Source organism: Neoarius graeffei, chromosome 23, assembly GCF_027579695.1.
Source record: "Neoarius graeffei isolate fNeoGra1 chromosome 23, fNeoGra1.pri, whole genome shotgun sequence".
Taxonomy (NCBI): Eukaryota; Metazoa; Chordata; class Actinopteri; order Siluriformes; family Ariidae; genus Neoarius; species Neoarius graeffei.
This window is the reverse complement of record NC_083591.1, coordinates 23385850-23404977: the sequence shown is the minus strand read 5'-3', so window position 1 is coordinate 23404977 and position 19128 is coordinate 23385850. Positions and strand designations below refer to the sequence as shown.

Genomic DNA, 19128 nt, shown 5'->3' with positions numbered 1-19128 from the left:
CGCCCTCCTGTCACAGACCGGCGCTTGACCACGCCCCCGCTGCCACATACCCCCACCGCCCGACTCAGGCCGGGCGCCCGTCCGGCCCGTAGCCGACTACCCCCCCCCCCCCCCCTTGACGGGAGAGGAAGTCCGCCACGACCATCTGCGCCCCCGGCCTGTGGACCACCTTGAAGTTGAAAGGTTGGAGCGCTAGATACCAACGGGTGATCTGCGCATTGGCATCCTTCATGTGGTGGAGCCACTGGAGGGGCACGTGGTCCGAACAGAGGGTGAAAGAGCGCCCCAGCAGGTAGTAACGGAGGGCGAGGACCACCCACTTGATCGCCAGGCACTCTTTCTCGATGGTGCTGTAGCGCCCCTCATGCACTGACAGCTTTCGGCTGATGTATAATACTGGGCGATCCTCTCCCCCCACCTGCTGGGACAAAACGGCCCCCAGCCCTCTGTCCGACGCATCCGTCTGTAACAAAAAAGGGAGAGAGAAGTCAGGGGAGTGCAAAAGTGGCCCCCCACACCGTGCAGCCTTTACCTCAGAGAAAGCCCGCTGGCACTGCTCTGTCCACTGGACCGGATCTGGCGCCCCCTTTTTAGTGAGGTCAGTCAGCGGGCTGGTGACGTCCGAATAATTAGGTATAAACCTACGGTAATAGCCAGCCAGCCCCAGGAACTGTCTCACCCCCTTTTTGGTCTTGGGCCTTGGGCAGGCCGCAATCGCTGCTGTCTTATTAATTTGGGGACGCACCTGCCCGTTACCCAAGTGGAAGCCCAGATACCGTACTTCCACCCGCCCAATCGCACACTTCTTCGGGTTGGCAGTGAGCCCCGCCCGCCTCAGCGACCTAAGGACGGCCCTCAGGTGTTGCAGGTGCCGCTGCCAGTCATTACTATAAATGATGATGTCGTCTAAGTAAGCGGCCGCATAGGTGGAGTGGGGCCGGAGGACCCGGTCCATCAGCCGCTGAAACGTAGCGGGCACCCCAAACAGCCCAAAGGGAAGTGTGACGAACTGGTGTAAGCCGAACGGTGTGGAAAAGGCTGTTTTTTCCCGGGATAATGGAGTCAAGGGGATCTGCCAATATCCCTTCGTCAAATCCAGTGTCGAGTAAAAGCGAGCCGTGCCTAGTCGATCGAGCAGCTCATCAATATGAGGCATTGGGTACGTGTCAAATTTAGACACCGCGTTGACTTTTCTATAGTCCACACAGAACCGGACCGAGCCGTCGGCCTTGGGAACCAAGACCACCGGGCTGCTCCAGTCACTGTGGGACTCCTCGACGATGCCCATTTCGAGCATGGCCTGAAGTTCTTCCCGAACCACCATTTTTTTGTGTTTGGGTAATCTATAAGGACGGCTATGCACTACCACCCCCGGGGGCATCTCTATGTGGTGTTCTATGAGGTTGGTGCGACCGGGCAGGGGTGAGAACACATCCGAAAACTTGGCCTGCAACTGGGCGACCTCCGTGAGTTGGGTCGGGGAGAGGTGGTCTCCACAGGGGACCGGAGAGGTGCGAGATGCCAATGACCCTTTTTGGACCTCCGGCCCCAGCTCCGCCTTCTCCGGAACTACCGACACCAACGCCACAGGGACCTCCTCGTTCCAGAGCTTCAGCAGATTGAGGTGGTAGATCTGTAGCGCCCCCTCCCCGTCCGTTCGCCTAACCTCATAGTCGACGTCCCCAACTTGCCGTGTGACCTCAAAGGGCCCTTGCCACTTGGCGATTAATTTGGAGCTCGATGTGGGCAACAGGACGAGTACCTTATCTCCCGGAGTGAAAACTCTAAGGCGCGTGCCCTTGTTGTACAGGCGGGTTTGCCGTTCCTGGGCCTGCCGCAAATTCTCCTGAGTTAGGTGGGTGAGCATGTGGAGTTTTGCGCGCAGATCCATAATGTATTGAATTTCATTTTTGCTCTGTGAAGGTCCCTCCTCCCAGTTTTCCTGCAGTACATCTAAGATGCTGCGCGGCTTACACCCATACAATAATTCAAACGGGGAGAACCCCGTGGAGGCTTGGGGACCTCTCACACTGCAAACAACAAGGGTTCGAGCCACTTATCCCAGTTACATGCGTTCTCACTTACGAATTTTTTGATAATATTCTTGAGGGTGCAATTGAACCGTTCGACTAAACCGTCCGTCTGTGGGTGATACACGCTGGTGCGGATCAGCTTAATACCCAGTAGCCAATACAGTTCGGCCAGTGTTCGTGACATAAACGAGGTGCCTTGGTCAGTCAAAATCTCTTACGGGATTCCGACCCGGAAGATGACGTGGAAGAGGGCCTCTGCAATACTACGTGCAGAGATATTGTGAAGAGGCACTGCTTCCGGGTATCGCGTTGCATAGTCCACCAGAACCAATATAAAGCGGTACCCTCGTGTTGACTGATCTAATGGCCCGACGAGATCCATCCCAATTCTTTCAAACGGGGTCTCGATTAATGGTAGGGGGCGCAAGGGCGCTTTTGGAATGGCCGCTGGATTTACCAACTGGCATTCGCGGCACGCCGTACACCACTTACGGACGTCGCCGTGAATCCCCGGCCAATAGAATCGGGCCATTATCCGGGCGAGTGTTTTATCCTGCCCGAGGTGTCCCGCCATGGGATTAAAGTGAGCCGCCTGGAATACCAATTCCCGGCGGCTCTTTGGAATTAACAACTGGGTGACACGTTCCTTCGTCTGAGTGTCCTGCGTCACTCGGTATAACCTATCCTTTAAAATGGAAAAATAGGGGAAGGGCGGGGTGGCGTTCGGCTGGAGCGTTTGACCATCGATTACTCTCACTTGGTCAAACGCGTGTCGCAGAGTTTCGTCTCGCGATTGTTCCAGTGGGAAATCCGCGAGGGATTCCCCAATAGAAAGAGGAGGGGCCGGGGGCTCCTCACTCTGTCGTGGAGATGATGTAGACGGCTCTGCGACCGCAGCTCCAGCCAAAGCGACACCGGGGACCTCCCCTGATAACCGGCAAGACCCACTCTTTACTAGGTGTGCCATCAACCTCCGAAATCCCGGCCAATCAGTCCCCAAGATCAAAGAGTGGGTAAGGCGAGGATTAACCGCCGCCTTCACTATGGATTTGTCCCCTCTGAAATGTATGTGGACTGACACCAACGGGTAGCTGTGAATATCCCTGTGCACACACAACACCTTCACCCCTTGTGCTCCCCCCAATGCCTCGTCTTGCACCAGGCTTTGGCGGATAGAGGTCTGATTGCAACCAGAATCCACCAACGCCTGATATGTCACCCCTTGTACACTTACCGGTATGCGATACGCTCCAGCCTGATCGAGGGCAGCCTCTGGCGCGTCGGGGATCCGCACCACTGCCCCCACCTCCATCGCGGCACACTGTTGCTGCAGGTGGCCCGGTTCCCCGCAGTGCCAGCAAACCGGCCCGGGCCTCCCCTCTGCAGCTGTGGTTTCAGGGTCACTCACCTGAGGGGGGGGAGAGACAGACACAGAAGGGAGAAACGGGAGGGCACCACGGGTGCGGCGGGCTGGCTGGGGTGGAGCTGGCCCCCGCCTCCGTGGTGGGGGAATGGGGCGAGGACGGGACACGGGAGGAGGGGGAAGAGAGAGAGAGAGAGAGAGAGAAGAGGAGAGAGAAGATGATGCCATCCGTTGTCCTGCCGCTGGGACAGCCGCCAGATGATCCTCCGCCAGTCCTACGGCCTGATCCAGCGACGCCGGGCGGTGGCACTGGACCCACTCCGCGGTTCCGGCGGGCAGGCGGGCGATGAACTGTTCCAGCGCCACCTGGTCGATGATTCCCTCGGCGTCGCAATCTTCGGCCCTCAGCCACCACCAGCAGGCGTCCCGGAGCTGCTGGCCGAACGCGAACGGGCTGCCGACTTCCTCCATTCGCAGCGCGCGGAAGCGCTGGCGCAGCTGCTCCGGCGTGCGCCCCACGCGCTGGAGGACAGCCTGGCGAAGGTCGGCGTAGGCCAGCCGGTGCTCGGTAGGGAGCTGTAGTGCGGCTAACTGCGCCTCTCCCGTCAGGCGGGGGAGGAGGCGCGCCGCGCGCTGCTCCATCGGCCACCCCGAGGCTTCGGCGACCTGCTCGAATAACGCGATGAATGCCTCGGGGTCGTCCTGCGGGCCCATCTTAGTCAAGGTGATGGGAGATGGGCCCGCGGCCGGGGTGCTGGTGGACCCCGCCGACGCGAGGAGGTGCCAGAACCCCTCTCGGTCTTCCTGCTGAGCCAGCACCAGGGCTTCGAAGCGGCGCTCCTGCTCCTTCCGGAGCGTGACGAGTGCCTGGTGCTGGCTCTGCTGAGCCGTGGCGAGGGCGTGGACCAAGTCCGCGAACGGGGAGGATTCCATGGGGCTGCAGGACCGGTGCTCCACCTTCCCGGGTTTCGGCACCACTGTAGAAAGTTCAGTGTGTGGGTGGAGCACAGAAGACGGCAGGACAGAGATCAGGATGCAAAACGGCTTTTATTGCCAAACTTTTCAGTCTAACATTTAGCCCAAACACTCGGAGACTGACTCGCGCACATGCAGACTGTAGTCTCCTCTCAATGACTCCCCTCCGCTCTCACTCTCCCTCCTTAAGTAGGACGCGGTTTACTGGGGAGAACACACACACAACATAGGTTAATCACACTCAGGTGTAGCGATTCTGCCACTTACCTTCCCCAACTCCGCCCTCCTGTCACAGACCGGCGCTTGACCACGCCCCCGCTGCCACAGAATGTTAACCCATTCTTGTCTAATGTAGGATTCTAGTTGCTCAACTGTCTTAGGTCTTTTTTGTCGTATCTTCCGTTTTATGATGTGCCAAATGTTTTCTATGGGTGAAAGATCTGGACTGCAGGCTGGCCAGTTCAGTACCCGGACCCTTCTTCTACGCAGCCATGATGCTGTAATTGATGCAGTATGTAGTTTGGCATTGTCATGTTGGAAAATGCAAGGTCTTCCCTGAAAGAGACGTCGTCTGGATGGAAGCATATGTTGCTCTAGAACCTGGATATACCTTTCAGCATTGATGGTGTCTTTCCAGATGTGTAAGCTGCAGAGGTGGAAAAACTGGATTGACAAAGTAAAAGTCCTGCTTAGGTTTTCCTTCTGCCTGTGCTCTCAACACAGGTGATTTCACCAATTAGCTCATCAACCTGGCTTAGGGGATGTGGTAATTAGGATCAGCTGGTTCATTGAATTGGCTGGAGCAAAAATGTGGCAGGGTTTTTACTTTCTGCACCCGGGTTTTTCCACCTCTGGTAAGCTGCCCATACCACACGCACTAATGCAACCCCATACCATCAGAGATGCAGGCTTCTGAACTGAGTGCTGATGACAACTTGGGTCGTCCTTCTCCTCTTTAGTCCGAATGACACGGTGTCCCTGATTTCCATAAAGAACTTCAAATTTTGATTCGTCTGACCATAGAACAGTTTTCCACTTTGCCACAGTCCATTTTAAATGAGCCTTGGCCCAGAGAAGACGTCTGCGCTTCTGGATCATGTTTAGATACGGCTTCTTCTTTGAACTATAGAGTTTTAGCTGGCAACGGCGGCTGGCACGGTGAATTGTGTTCACAGATAATGTTCTCTGGAAATATTCCTGAGCCCATTTTGTGATTTCCAATACAGAAGCATGCCTGTCTGTGATGCAGTGCCGTCTAAGGGCCCGAAGATCACGGGCACCCAGTATGGTTTTCCGGCCTTGACCCTTACGCACAGAGATTCTTCCAGATTCTCTGAATCTTTTGATGATGATATGCACTGTAGATGATGATATGTTCAAACTCTTTGCAATTTTACACTGTTGAACTCCTTTCTGATATTGCTCCACTATTTGTCGGCGCAGAATTAGGGGGATTGGTGATCCTCTTCCCATCTTTACTTCTGAGAGCCACTGCCACTCCAAGATGCTCTTTTTATACCCAGTCATGTTAATGACCTATTGCCAATTGACCTAATGAGTTGCAATTTGGTCCTCCAGCTGTTCCTTTTTTGTACCTTTAACTTTTCCAGCCTCTTATTGCCCCTGTCCCAACTTTTTTGAGATGTGTTGCTGTCATGAAATTTCAAATGAGCCAATATTTGGCATGAAATTTCAAAATGTCTCACTTTCGACATTTGATATGTTGTCTATGTTCTATTGTGAATACAATTTCAGTTTTTGAGATTTGGAAATTATTGCATTCCGTTTTTATTTACAATTTGTACTTTGTCCCAACTTTTTTGGAATTGGGGTTGTACTTTGAAATTGGAGTTGTAATATAAATGAATGCTCCCATTTTGTTTAGATGCTGTCTCACATATTGCTTGGTGTATTGTTGTGAATAATCAGAAAGGGCATTTTATATGAAGGTCATTATAATACATTATTTCTGTTTCTTTCTAGTTATGGTGTAATGTTGATAAATCAATTTGGGATGTATTCAGGAATGGCACATTTGATGCTTCAGCTTCGATTCCTGGCTGTCTCTACCCAGAGGTTTGTTCTTCCCATGGCTTATTCAGTACATAGATGACAGAAAAGTCACCTTAGAAACTCAATGGTGTAGCTATTTTAAAGATATCACTATGAGTAATTAAGTAGTGTGTAGCATCCTTTGGGTAATTCGATAGCAGACAGTGCAATCAGATTAATGGCGACAGAGTAAATTCTTCTAAGATTATGCATTCATAAGCAATTGAATGCTATTAAAATGGTTCCTGAGAAATCGTAAACTAACAGTACGTTTCCTTAAGCTGGTGCACAGTATGAGATGCTTTTCATTGATGTGTTTCTTTATATGTTTGTGTCTATATACATGAAGCATTTATTGTTAAAGTTATTCTGACTTTGCAGCCATGGCTGTAGGCATATTAAACTATTCGAGTTTATTTTGTCCAGTACTTTGTGTTTACGGGCGTGTTGGCCATGGTGACGTGTGCTGTGTTCCTGCGCTTAAACTCTGTCCTGAAACTGGCCATCCTGCTGCTAATGATCGCCATCTACTCACTACTGACTGAAGCTTTCTATCACTTACTGTTCACCCGATATGACACCATCTCTGAATACGATGGCTTCACCAACCAGAGGTCAGCACACACACACTTCCAGTGTTAGAATCTCTGCCCTTTAGAATCCAGTAAATCTTACTGATGACGATCTTTATCCTGTTACCCTGACAACAGCGAATGCTTCCTGGGAACCAAGAGAACATCTTTACTGCTCATGGCAATGTTCCTTTTAGCCGTATTTTATCATGGACAACAGGTGAGGGAACACACACACACCCACACACGCACGCACACACACCCACACACCTATTATACTTGTGAGGTCTTTCCATTGACTTTTGTATCACTGCAGAGAACCATATGCCTACAACTTTAATCTTAACTCTATGGTTTTTTGTGGGACCTCAGGTCTCATCTCATCTCATTATCTCTAGCCGCTTTATCCTGTTCTACAGGGTCGCAGGCAAGCTGGAGCCTATCCCAGCTGACTACGGGCGAATGGCGGGGTACACCCTGGACAAGTCGCCAGGTCATCACAGGGCTGACACATAGACACAGACAACCATTCACACTCACATTCACACCTACGGTCAATTTAGAGTCACCAATTAACCTAACCTGCATGTCTTTGGACTGTGGGGGAAACCGGAGCACCCGGAGGAAACCCACGCGGACACGGGGAGAACATGCAAACTCCGCACAGAAAGGCCCTCGCTGGCCCCGGGGCTCGAACCCAGGACCTTCTTGCTGTGAGGCGACAGCGCTAACCACTACACCACCGTGCCGCCCATGGCAAAGTTTATAAATAAAATAAAATTTAGTGCCTAAACACACACACAGAAGTCAAAGAAAGAGAAAGTGTGTGTGTGTGTGTGTGTGTGTGTGTGTGTGTGTGTGTGTGTGAGAGAGAGAGACAGAAACGGGGTAAACAGGGTTCCTTTTAAGTTCACTCTAGTGAATTACTCTATTTGATTCTAGTGATCAATATGAGACCTGCAGGGTAATGAAACAGCAGTAAACTAGTAACAGGGTTTTGAGAGAGAGAGAGAGAGAGAGAGAGAGAGAGAGAGAGAAATTGACTTTTTAAGAGAGAAGAGAGGTATAGTTCTCATTGCTGTTACTTTTTCTAGAAATTGTAGCATTGCATAAGTCTAATGTTTGCCCCATAGAATTACATTGCATGGCAGTTTTGCATTGCCGGTTATAGATTTCTCACTCAATACTGGACCATTTTCAGTTGTTTTTGTCCCGAGTATTTGGATCCATGGAGATAGTAGTTCACACATTTAAATCATTACTCTGGCTGTAAGTCCACTTTAGTATACTGTAGCATAATCCCATGCAGTGTACTTTCGCGAACTTTTTTTCACCAGGGCATTGAATGTTCTACAGAAAAATCCTGTAGTAAAAAAAAAAATGCAATTTACATACATACTGTGTCCTTTTATTTTCGAAAATCTCTTTGCTGTTCATCCTTCACCTTTCAGGATAAATTAACTGCTAATCATTGTGTTAGAAAGGTATGAGAGAAGATGGGATCACAATTGATACTTTCATTATCTGTCTGTTTATTATTAAAGCCATTCTCAACAAATAATGTTTATGTATCACCTCTCTATTACAGTGGAAGCTGAATGCCTACAGTAGGTTTCACTCAAAGCTGGGAAAACCAGCCTTCACATATAATATTCTATAGTCACTGATAAACCCCCAAAGCTTTTTCACTAGATGCTCTTAATGCATTGGCATATTTTACATTTCAAGGGATCCTCCAGTGGATTTACTCTTAAACTTATGTTAAGTAAAAGTATTCGTAGATTTCAAATGGTCAAACATTCATTTTTGGAGCCCAAATAGCGTTCTAGAAAAATAAATTTTTATTAAAATACCAGCTCGGCCTCCTGCAGAAGTGACGTATGCAATGACGTGGCATAGTGGAAGCTTAGAGCAACTCGGCTGTTTATATCCTCTGCTTACATCGTGGTTTTGCTATTAGCAAATCATCTAATGAGACACTTTCATCTTCCAACAAAGAACACTGGATAATCTTGTCTTGGAAGACAACTGTCTCTGTCTGGATTTCAACACTGACTGGTTCATCTGTTTGTACAGCAATATCCCTCTTTCCGGTTCATTCACGTTCCTAGCACATAAATGAAAATGAAACTGAAACTACCATGAAATTAAAACTTTGGAAATTTCAAATGAGTGAGTTTCATGCAAAATGTTCTGAATAATTCTCTTATCTGGAGTGTAATAGACCGTACCTGGTGCTCAATTGAATGCTCCGTCTCTTGATCCGTCGGTGATTGTTCTTTAATGTCGGTGTTTTCTTTGTTACCCGTATTTTCTTCCAGTATACTCTGAAGAGCCTACAATGCATCGAAATACCGATTACAATTCACCAGGTAAGACACTGATAATACACCAGGGATGGATCCAGACTGATGCAACCGATGCACATGTATTGGGTCAGAAATATATGTGCACCACTTGGCATCGGTCACAAAGCATTTGTTTACTTTACTGTTAGCTGGTATAGGCTACATGGGCTATAACCACATTCAACCAACAGACCAGTGGTTCAGGATCCGACCACCTGTGGTAAGCGGTGATGCTTACCTGACCTAATTACCTGTATTCTCATGATGCTTTGGATAGCATGACCTAAGACAAAGAATCTAGGTCAAACCAATAAAATGCTCAAGAAAGAGGTAAAAATTTGAAATTTGCCATAAATAACAAGCTGATCCACAGTCGTAGTGGCCCAAACCTGGGTTGTTTCGAAAGTCCTCAGGGAGAGGGAGGTGCCTGTAAAGGTTGGTGGGGCTAGGACTTTTGGTGGCTGAGATATGAATTTTTAAATCCACGCACACGTGAGCGACTGGAGCCAGGGCTGATATTAAAGTTTTCGGCGAGTTGCGCTCGCGGGGGGGGGTTTGGGGGTGAATAACGGGCCAAGCCGCTGTCATAGTGGGCCAAGCCTGGACTGTTTTGAAAGATCTCGAGGAAAGGGAGGTGCTTGAAATGTTTGGTGGGGCGAGGACTTTTGGTGGCCAAGTTATGGATTTTTAAATCCATGCACATGTGGCTGGAGCAAGAGCTCATATTAAAGTTTTCGGTGAGTCACACTCATGCAGGGCTTCGGGAGAGAATAGTGGGCTGAGCCACGGTTGTAGCAGGCCATGGCTGCCCTCTTCAGAAAGGGCTCGGTGTACTCTATGCCCCTGTGAAAATCCTTAGCGATCTGGTAAAATTAGTGAAACTATTTCTGCAAATGTGCCTCTGTCAGATTCTTGGGCTGGATCCATCCCTGTATACTACAAAGAGTCACGGTAGAAGAAAGTCGAAACTAACAACCGGTGTTGTTGTCTCTGTTGCCACTCAACACTGCATCAGCGGACTTTTGAAACTGAACGATGGGCAAATATTGTTGGCAAGGCATCATGTCAAGTCAAGTTTATTTGTATAGCGCTTTTAACAATAAACATTGTCACAAAGCAGCTTTACAGAATTTGAACGACTTAAAACATGAGCTAATTTTATCCCTAATCATCTTTTAGCTTTCTTCTTATCCTGGAAGCCCCCATTAATTTTGCTTTTAATTCCATTGATTCATCGAAACAGGATGATTCAGAATGTTTGGAGCATAAGTAGGGCACCGCAGGCAGATTGTTTTGAGGTCTTCCGATGGCATGAATCCATTTCTTGTGAATAGTCGGACATTTCTGGCCAGGTAAATGGTGAAAAGATATCTTCTCGTCCTTCTTTTTAGCATCATTTTGGCTTTTATATGCTGTGCAATGAGGCATACATTATTTATTTAGAAATCTATAAACTCGGTAAAAATACTTGCAAATACTAGCAAAACCACATTGTAAGCAGAGGATATAAACAGCCCAGTTGCTCCAAGCTTCCACTACTTCCACAGGAGGCCCATCTGGTATTTTAATAAAAATGTATTTTTCTATAACACTGTCTGGTCTCCGAAAACAAACGTTTGATTGTTGAAATCTACGAATACTTTTACTTAACACAAGTTTAAGAATAAATCTGCTGGAGGGTCCCTTTAATCAGTGTTATTCTTGTCTTTTGTTTCTTTTTATGAAGGTTTAAATGAATAAATAATGAAGTCAGCATTTCACTTAGAAATGTAGAAGAGAGAAGGAGAGAAGCATTTCAACTTGGTTTGAAGAACAGGAAAGGTTGCAGATTCTGACTGAGACTCAAAGTGACAGATTCTGTTACATTCTGTAGTGCTTGCAAACAGGACCCTTAAATCAACAGAGTAATTAATGAATGTTTCAAAATGAAAGATTTGCAGAGTTGAGCAGGGTACTACTGCTGTCCATTATATAAATGAAGCAACTGATAATAATAATAATAATAATAATAATAATAATAATAATAATAATAATTTTTTATTATTATTATTATTATTATTATTATTATTATTATTATTATTATTATTATTTCTACTAAATGTAAGAATGTATAAGCATAACACTGGTGCCAATCTGGAATATGCTTTGGTATGGTAAAGGTCTTGTGTAGTATTTGGGTATGGTGTTATTTTGGATTTCTTGCAGTGTTTGGGATTGGTAGTGTTTGGACATGGTGTGTTCTACTGGTAGGTGAAAAAGCAACAGCTCACTTTGGTTTTGATCTATTTTATCAACTCTTTAACAATGCATTAAACTGTCAGTTATGAGTAAATGAATTTACATTTACAGCAATACTGTTTTGTTTTGATGAGCAGAATAGAGCAACATTCTCTGCTTTTATATAGTGTAGTATTATGGAGCACAGTGCAGTGTACGGTGCACGGTGGAGTATCTTAGGTTTGATGTAATATATTAGGTGCTACGTGTTTGGGTATACTGTGAGATTTTGGCTTCAGGAAGATGTTTTAGGGGTGAGATCATATTATGTTTAACATACAGTATATTTCAGTCATGATGTATATGACCAATAGATATAAATTATCTAAAAAACCCTATACATTTAATATAAGTTAAAAATAAGAACGGCTGATGTCTCTCATTACTTGTATCAGCGTAATCAGTTCTCTCTCCCTCTCTTGTGCTCACAATCTCTATAATGCATCTCTCAGTTGGACTCATGCAACTGTCAACATCACTTAAAAATAAGATAATCTTTATTTGCATTGTTGACTTAATACTAAGGTTATAATTATTGGAGTTACTATTCCTTTAACACTATTATTTCTACCATTCAACACTATTATTTCTACTATTACTTCAACAACTACTATTTACACATTCCTTAGCATTTTTGTGCTGAATTTCTGCCTTAAATCAGCATGTTTCAGCTTCATTAAAATGTATTTAACTTGTGATGCTCTATATTTTCCTGGATAAATAACTAATCAAGATTATTTTAATTAAAGATCGGTCTCAATTAAATAACTATTCCTGGTGATATCATTTTAAAAAATCTTTCTTTAAAAAAAAAAAAGCATGCATTTCCAGAGTATGGGTACAAGCTGATGCTGATGGATCTGGTGTATTTGATGTTTTGTTTCAGGTTTTTTCTCTGCTCCTGTGAAGGGGAGAATAAGTTGCACATGGCTTCTTGGTTAAATGAAGTTGCTATAAGCAGTGTGAGGCAGCTGAGTGTTTAAACTATTTCCACCGATCATTGCAAAAAGAAGCTGATGTTGATTTGAATTACTTTCATCCGTCAGTCATATTCTGCTGCTTAAAATTGCATTATTTTTTATTGTTTTATGTGCAAAATAAATGTGAACTAGTGCAGGAAAAGTGTCAGCAAAGCATTCCAGTGGACTGTCATCTTTGTTGATGATGTTTGGTTTGTCGTGTGCTCTAACATTGCTGCAAAGTGTGCAAGTAAATAAGAGCAAATAAATATTAGACCTGCTTATAAAAAGTGTATCTGCACCATGAATTTACTTGGGCTGACAACTAATGGAGTAGTTTGTTGGTTTTTGTACAACAGGAAATTACTAGCTAGCAAGTCCAGGCATTACTTGGAAATATGAATGTTTTATCAGTGCTTCTTTCTTTCATGAGCTACCGTATTTGCTTCTCTCTCCCCCCAGTGGGACATAATATACTTGGGCCCTCAAAAATATACCTGGGCACTGCTCCAAAAGTATCACCTACAATATATGGCCAATAAACAATATGTGGACCCCCAAATACTTAACATCCTTTGGGCATGAACATTGAGTTATTTGCTCTTTTCTGCTATATCAGTCTCCACTGTTCTGTGAAAGCTTTCCACTAGATTTTGAAGTGTGATGTTGAGGCCATTCAGCCACAAGAGCGCAAGGAGTTTGGGTATTGAGGTCTGGTCCACAGCCATTTTTGCCAGCTCATCCCAAAGGTGTTCAGTGGGGTTTAGGTCAGGGCTCTATGTGGGCTACTCAAGTTCTTCCACTCCAACCTTCTCATTCCATGTCTTTATAGAATGTGTTTTGTGCACAGGGGCATTGTCATGCTGAAACATGTTTGGACCCCTTAGTACCAGAGAAGGGAAATCCTAGTTCTGCAGCATAGTTTTCACATTCTAGACAATCATGTGCTTCCAACTTTATGACAACGTGGGTCTGACAAAGACCCACATATGGCTGAGGGTCAAGTGTCTGCATACCTTTGGCTATAAAGTGTATATGAGAAATGCTGGAAGAGAATTGTAGTATAAATAATCTATGGATGGCACGGTGGTGTAAGTGGTTAGCATGGTCGCCTCACAGCAAGAAGGTTCTGGGTTCGAGCCCAGCGGCCAGCGGAGGCTTTTCTGAGCGGAGTTTGCATGTTCTCCCCATGTCTGCGTGGGTTTCCTCCGGGTGCTCCAGTTTTCCCCACAGTCCAAAAACATGTGGTTAGATTAATATGGGATGGCCTTGGGTTGAGGTGCCCTTGAGCAAGGCACCTAACTCCCAACTGCTCCCCGGGCGCTGTTAGCATGGCTGCCCACTGCTCTGGGTATGTGTGTGTGCTCATTGCTCACATGTGTGTGTGCATGTGTGTGCTCACTGCTTCAGATGGGTTAAATGCAGAGAGGAATTTCACAAGTGTGTGATGAATAAAGTTGTGCTTTCTTCTTTATTATTCACTTCATACAGGGTAATATCCTGATTATGCTGGAAAGAGAGAGAGAGAGAGAGCAAATGGCTGCATGTGGTTACGACTTCAATGATTATGATTTCAAAATTACTCCTCTCCCAAAACACACACGTACATGTGCACTAGGAGTAGAACTGAACATGAACACATTACTCAGATTTAGCACATCATACATCCTGACTTTGTTCTGTTTGTATAGATAGATAGATAGATAGATAGATAGATAGATAGATAGATAGATAGATAGATAGATAGATAGATAGATAGATAGATAGATAGATAGATTACCAGCTTCAAGCACTGATCCCACTGGAGGTAAAAATAAAATAAAAAAAAACAGCACACAAGCATGAGGTTTTAACTTTAAATGTTGTACTTTAAGAAACAACTCGCACCAAAGCTCATAGGGAGGTTTGTCAAAATTCTCAACCTTTTTTTTTTTCATATACACACTCATAAACCACACAAAAAGACTTGAAATTATTGCCCGAAATATACAGGCAAGGGAAAATGTAGGACAGGTTTTTTTTTTCTTTTTCTCAGGTCATTTTGGGGGAAACAAATTAACAGTGATGCATAGTTTAGATCTGCATTATGGTCATTTCATGCAGAACCTGGCAACCCTTCTCACAGAATTTAAAAAAGAGCAGGTTGTGGTGCACATCTCTTCTTAAATGAACTCCAGCAGCATTAAAAGAAACATTATTTTCTGACTTTACAAATAATGTTTCAAACACCATCCAAAGTAATCTTTCTCTTTTTTACACACACACACACACACACACACACACACACACACACACACACACACACACACACACACACACACAGAGCTTATACCATCCCCAGCTTGAGAAGATTAATTACCAGTATGGGAGTATTAATGTTTTTTACTTATATTTTGAACCTTGAGTTATATCTGGGTCCAATGTCTGCAAACATATCTTATGTTTATTGCTCACACGTCAGACAGCGTTTTGATATTCACTGTTGTTTCTCTTGCTCTTCCAACTTTCTTTCTTTCTTTCTTTCTTTCTTTCTTTCTTTCTTTCTTTCTTTCTTTCTTTCTTTCTTTCTTTCTTTCTTTCTTTCTCTTCATAGCTGGAATACACAGCTAGGTTGGACTTTTTGTGGCGAGTACAGGCGAAGGAGGAGATCAATGAAATGCGGGAGCTGCGAGAGCATAATGAGAATATGCTGCGCAACATTCTTCCCAGCCATGTTGCTCGCCACTTTCTGGAGAAGGACAGAGACAATGAGGTCCTGACACACACCTACACCAAAGGGCTATTACAGTTCTTTAAAATGTCATTCCTGCAGTTCTTCTTTCCAGAGATTCTGATCTGAGTTCCTCATGGCTACTGAGAAAAAATACCAGACACAAAAGCTACATTGAAATATTGATTTGTTTCCCTACATTATGTGATATTAATCACACAATCACTTAGCCAAATCTTAGTCAGTCATCCATCATGTCCATGGACAGCCCACACAGTTTGTGATTGCAGATGCAAACTGTGAGTGTGTAAATTATGATGAGTTCTTAATCATTGAAAATTATGAAGAGATATTATTTCATAATATTATAGATATCATAATTTTATATTATAATATAATATAATATATTATCAGTAATGGTTTGGGCACATATAGTATATAGCTTGATTTTAAAATCTTTATGCAAAGAAATTTCAGTATAAAACACACAGCCGTGTGGGTCTCCTGTACTCAGAGAGAGGAAGTTGGGATGTATGTCAGGAAGATGTATGTCGCTCAAGCTTGACTGACTATGGACACTTGGTTAAAAAGTCCAGGATTCAATTATACAGGGATACATTAAGTCCCAGATTTTGCATTTTGGTGACCAACTTGCAGGAGACAATGGTGTTAAAGGCAGAGCTGTGCTCTATGAAGAACATTCTAGCATGGTTTCGATATTCTGTGAGATGAAGTGCTGCACATAAATCTGCACAGCATATAGCCAAATATAAGTCTTGACACATTGCTTCAGAAAGCATATGACGTTATAGACATGTACTGGTGTGGATTCCTAGCACGAGTCATAATAAACTCAGGGGGGTGCGCGCATTTAACAAATACCGAATAACATTATTTTGCATCACTTGCAGTTTGTTTTTAAGTTTAGCTGACAGTCCACAGTACCAAGCAGAACATGCATAGTCAAAGTGACATTGAATCAGTGATAAGACAAGTAATTTCTTGATAGAAAATTCCAAATGCCTTGTACTACGGAATAGAAATTTCAGTTTACTTGCACACTTGGATAATATTTTGGCAGCAATAGAGCCACAAGTTAGTGACTGTTCTAATGTTAACCCCAAGTCTTGCTTGTGACACTATTTCAGTGCCATTACATGTAACCTTTAGTGCATTAGTTTTGGATAACTTCCTCTTAGTTCAAAATAAAATCGACTCAGTTTGACCCAGATGTACTGAGAGCTTGTTGTCAATAAGCCACTTGCTAACTCTCTACCAAGAGTATTCTCAATCTCACTGACATCACTCCCAGGAACCAGTAATGCAGAGTCATCGGCATATAAAAGAAACTTACATTTCACCACAGTGGGCATATCATTAATATAAACTAGAAATAAAAGGGGGCACAGAATAGAACCTTGGGGCACCCCACATATAATATCCTGAGGTTCTAATATGGTCCTCTCAAAATCACAAACTTGAGTTCTTCCAGTGAGATACGAAGTGAGTGTTTGTAGCTACAAGTAGTAGTAGTAGTAGTAGTAGTATCCATCCATCCATTACAGGGTCGCAGACAAGCTGGAGCCTATCCCAGCTGACTATGAGCAAGAGGCGGGGTACACCCTGGACAAGTTACCAGGTCATCACAGGGCTGACACATAAAGACAAACAACCATTCTCACTCACATTCACACCTATGGTCAATTTAGAGCCACCAATTAGCCTAACCTGCATGTCCTTGGACTGTGAGGGAAACCAGAGCACCCAGAGGAAACCCACATGGACACAGGGAGAACACGCAAACTCCACACAGAAAGGCCCTCGTCGGCTGCTGGGCTTAAACCCAGGACCTTCTGGCTGTGAGGCGACAGTGCTAACCACTACACCACCGTGCCACCCCAGTAATAGTAGTAGTAGTGCATTATTAATTTGTGTTTAATTAGTTAGCTTTAGAAGCTATAAATAGCTGCTACTGTTTCTCATCAGAATGCTGGACAGACCAAGCCCATAAGTGACACTAGTAGTGGTCACTACACTCCCACAAGAGACAAACTACAAGTAACATGAGCTATTAGTATGAAAGTAGGTTAAGGTGACTGTCACTAGTACCTGTACAGATCTTTGAAGCACAGGCCTGAGATGCACTAGATTTTCTCTTCATCTGTCTGGAACACAAATATTTTGAGGAAACAGGCTATCTATTATCCAGCCTTGTATGCCATCACTAGAGTTGAAATGAATTTTTTCAGTGAATCAAGTCCTTTCAGTTAAATAATTAACATGATTGCATTCTTTGTCCAAATACACAGTCTGATCATCCAGTGCAACACAGTGAACCAGGCCTCAGTGAACTCATTGAAGAGTCTGGCAGTGACCATATCATAGTGTCATATGATGTCATACCAACCACCACATACTGGATATAAGAAGCCTAAATGTCTTCTTAAATCAACTGCCCTCCCCTTCTGCGTAGCTTTATCCAGGGTGTTCATAAAGTATGTGGAAGTCACATTAGGACACTTGCAATGCCTTGCTCTGTTCATGCTCCTTTATCTGGAGAACTGGCCCCATGATGAGGATGAGCCAGACAAATATCATGATTTCCTGATCAAATGTCCTGTAGAAGCATTAGGATTGTTCAATTGCATGAGGCTTATGAGCTGTCTCAATGGAAGACAGAGCTGTCTCAATCATGGAAATAATCAAGAAATTGCATATGACCACACATCACCCATATGCACACCTTCTATGTCTGATTGGTTATTATTTATAACTGCAGGAGGGAAAATTGGGACTGTTGCACCGCAGAATGCAAGGCAGGGTGATATGTGGAAAAACTTTAAAGTAAAAGCAAGTTCGGAAAGTGTGTATCAAAATGAAAGCTGTGTGGCTGCAGCAGTCTCAGGATGGGGTCACACTTATTATTGCAAACAACAACGTGATTGGGTTATATATGAACCACCAAGGAAGAACAGAATCGCAAGCAGTCTTGAACCTAGTTTTTGTGTTGATGCAATCAGATTAGCAGTCCTGCTGTCTTGCAACAATCCTGTGCTATCATCTGAAACTAAATCCTACCTGAAACTGGAATTGGCACTGAGGTAGTTTTGCTAATTTGCAATATCTACAGAAGAGCTGAAAAGACACGTAATTCATTTTCCAATGGGGGTAATGGACTGGGCAGAGACAAATGCGTTGGGCCAGGATCTACAAGCAATTAACTAGCGGTCCCAGATAAACACAATGATGTTGCAGTAATTATGTGTATTTTGTGAACCCCTGCGTGGCCTGAGTCTGGGGAGTAATATGTGTAGGTTATGAGCTTGTTTTGGAATTGTGGAGACACATAGGATTTCAAGATACCTGATGACTGACTCATGCCTGAACTATTTCTTGGTCTACGTCCTCATGTTAGCCCTGACAAAGCATGACTCAGGAAGTATAGGTCTACCTTTGTATTTTTGGATCTTTAGAAATTAGTTGAGTTCTTTGGCCAGGTTCTGACTCATGAGTCTGGCTGACTCATGCATTGGTGTGTAGTTGGTCCGTTCATTATGTGATTTGCTAAAAAAAAAAAGAATTTGTCTTTTTGACTGAGCCTGGCAGTGACTTTACAAATCCTTTGCGTGATTGGCAAAATTACATACAAGAGGCACCACAAAGCAGTGGCTTGGATGTGAACGCTTGAGCAGGTTATTCAAAGGCATCTGAATTTCATCACACATTTTTTAATCATTACATTATTTAATATCAATATTATAACACAGGGTGGCATGGTGGTGTAGTGGTTAGCACTGTTGCCTCAAAGCAAGAAGGTCCTGGGTTCAAGCCCAGTGGCT

At 44.5% G+C, this 19128-nt stretch overlaps 1 protein-coding gene across 1 annotated transcript in view; it reads left to right on the top strand.

Moving 5' to 3' along the window:
- adcy8 (adenylate cyclase 8 (brain)) overlaps positions 1 to 19128 on the top strand; it is a 138691-nt gene that overhangs the window by 103075 nt on the left and 16488 nt on the right. Inside the window, exons 11-14 of the mRNA XM_060905944.1 lie at positions 6355 to 6447; positions 6850 to 7037; positions 7134 to 7215; positions 15173 to 15331. Coding sequence (XP_060761927.1) covers positions 6355 to 6447; positions 6850 to 7037; positions 7134 to 7215; positions 15173 to 15331 — 522 coding nt within the window. The remainder of the gene's footprint in view (positions 1 to 6354; positions 6448 to 6849; positions 7038 to 7133; positions 7216 to 15172; positions 15332 to 19128) is intronic.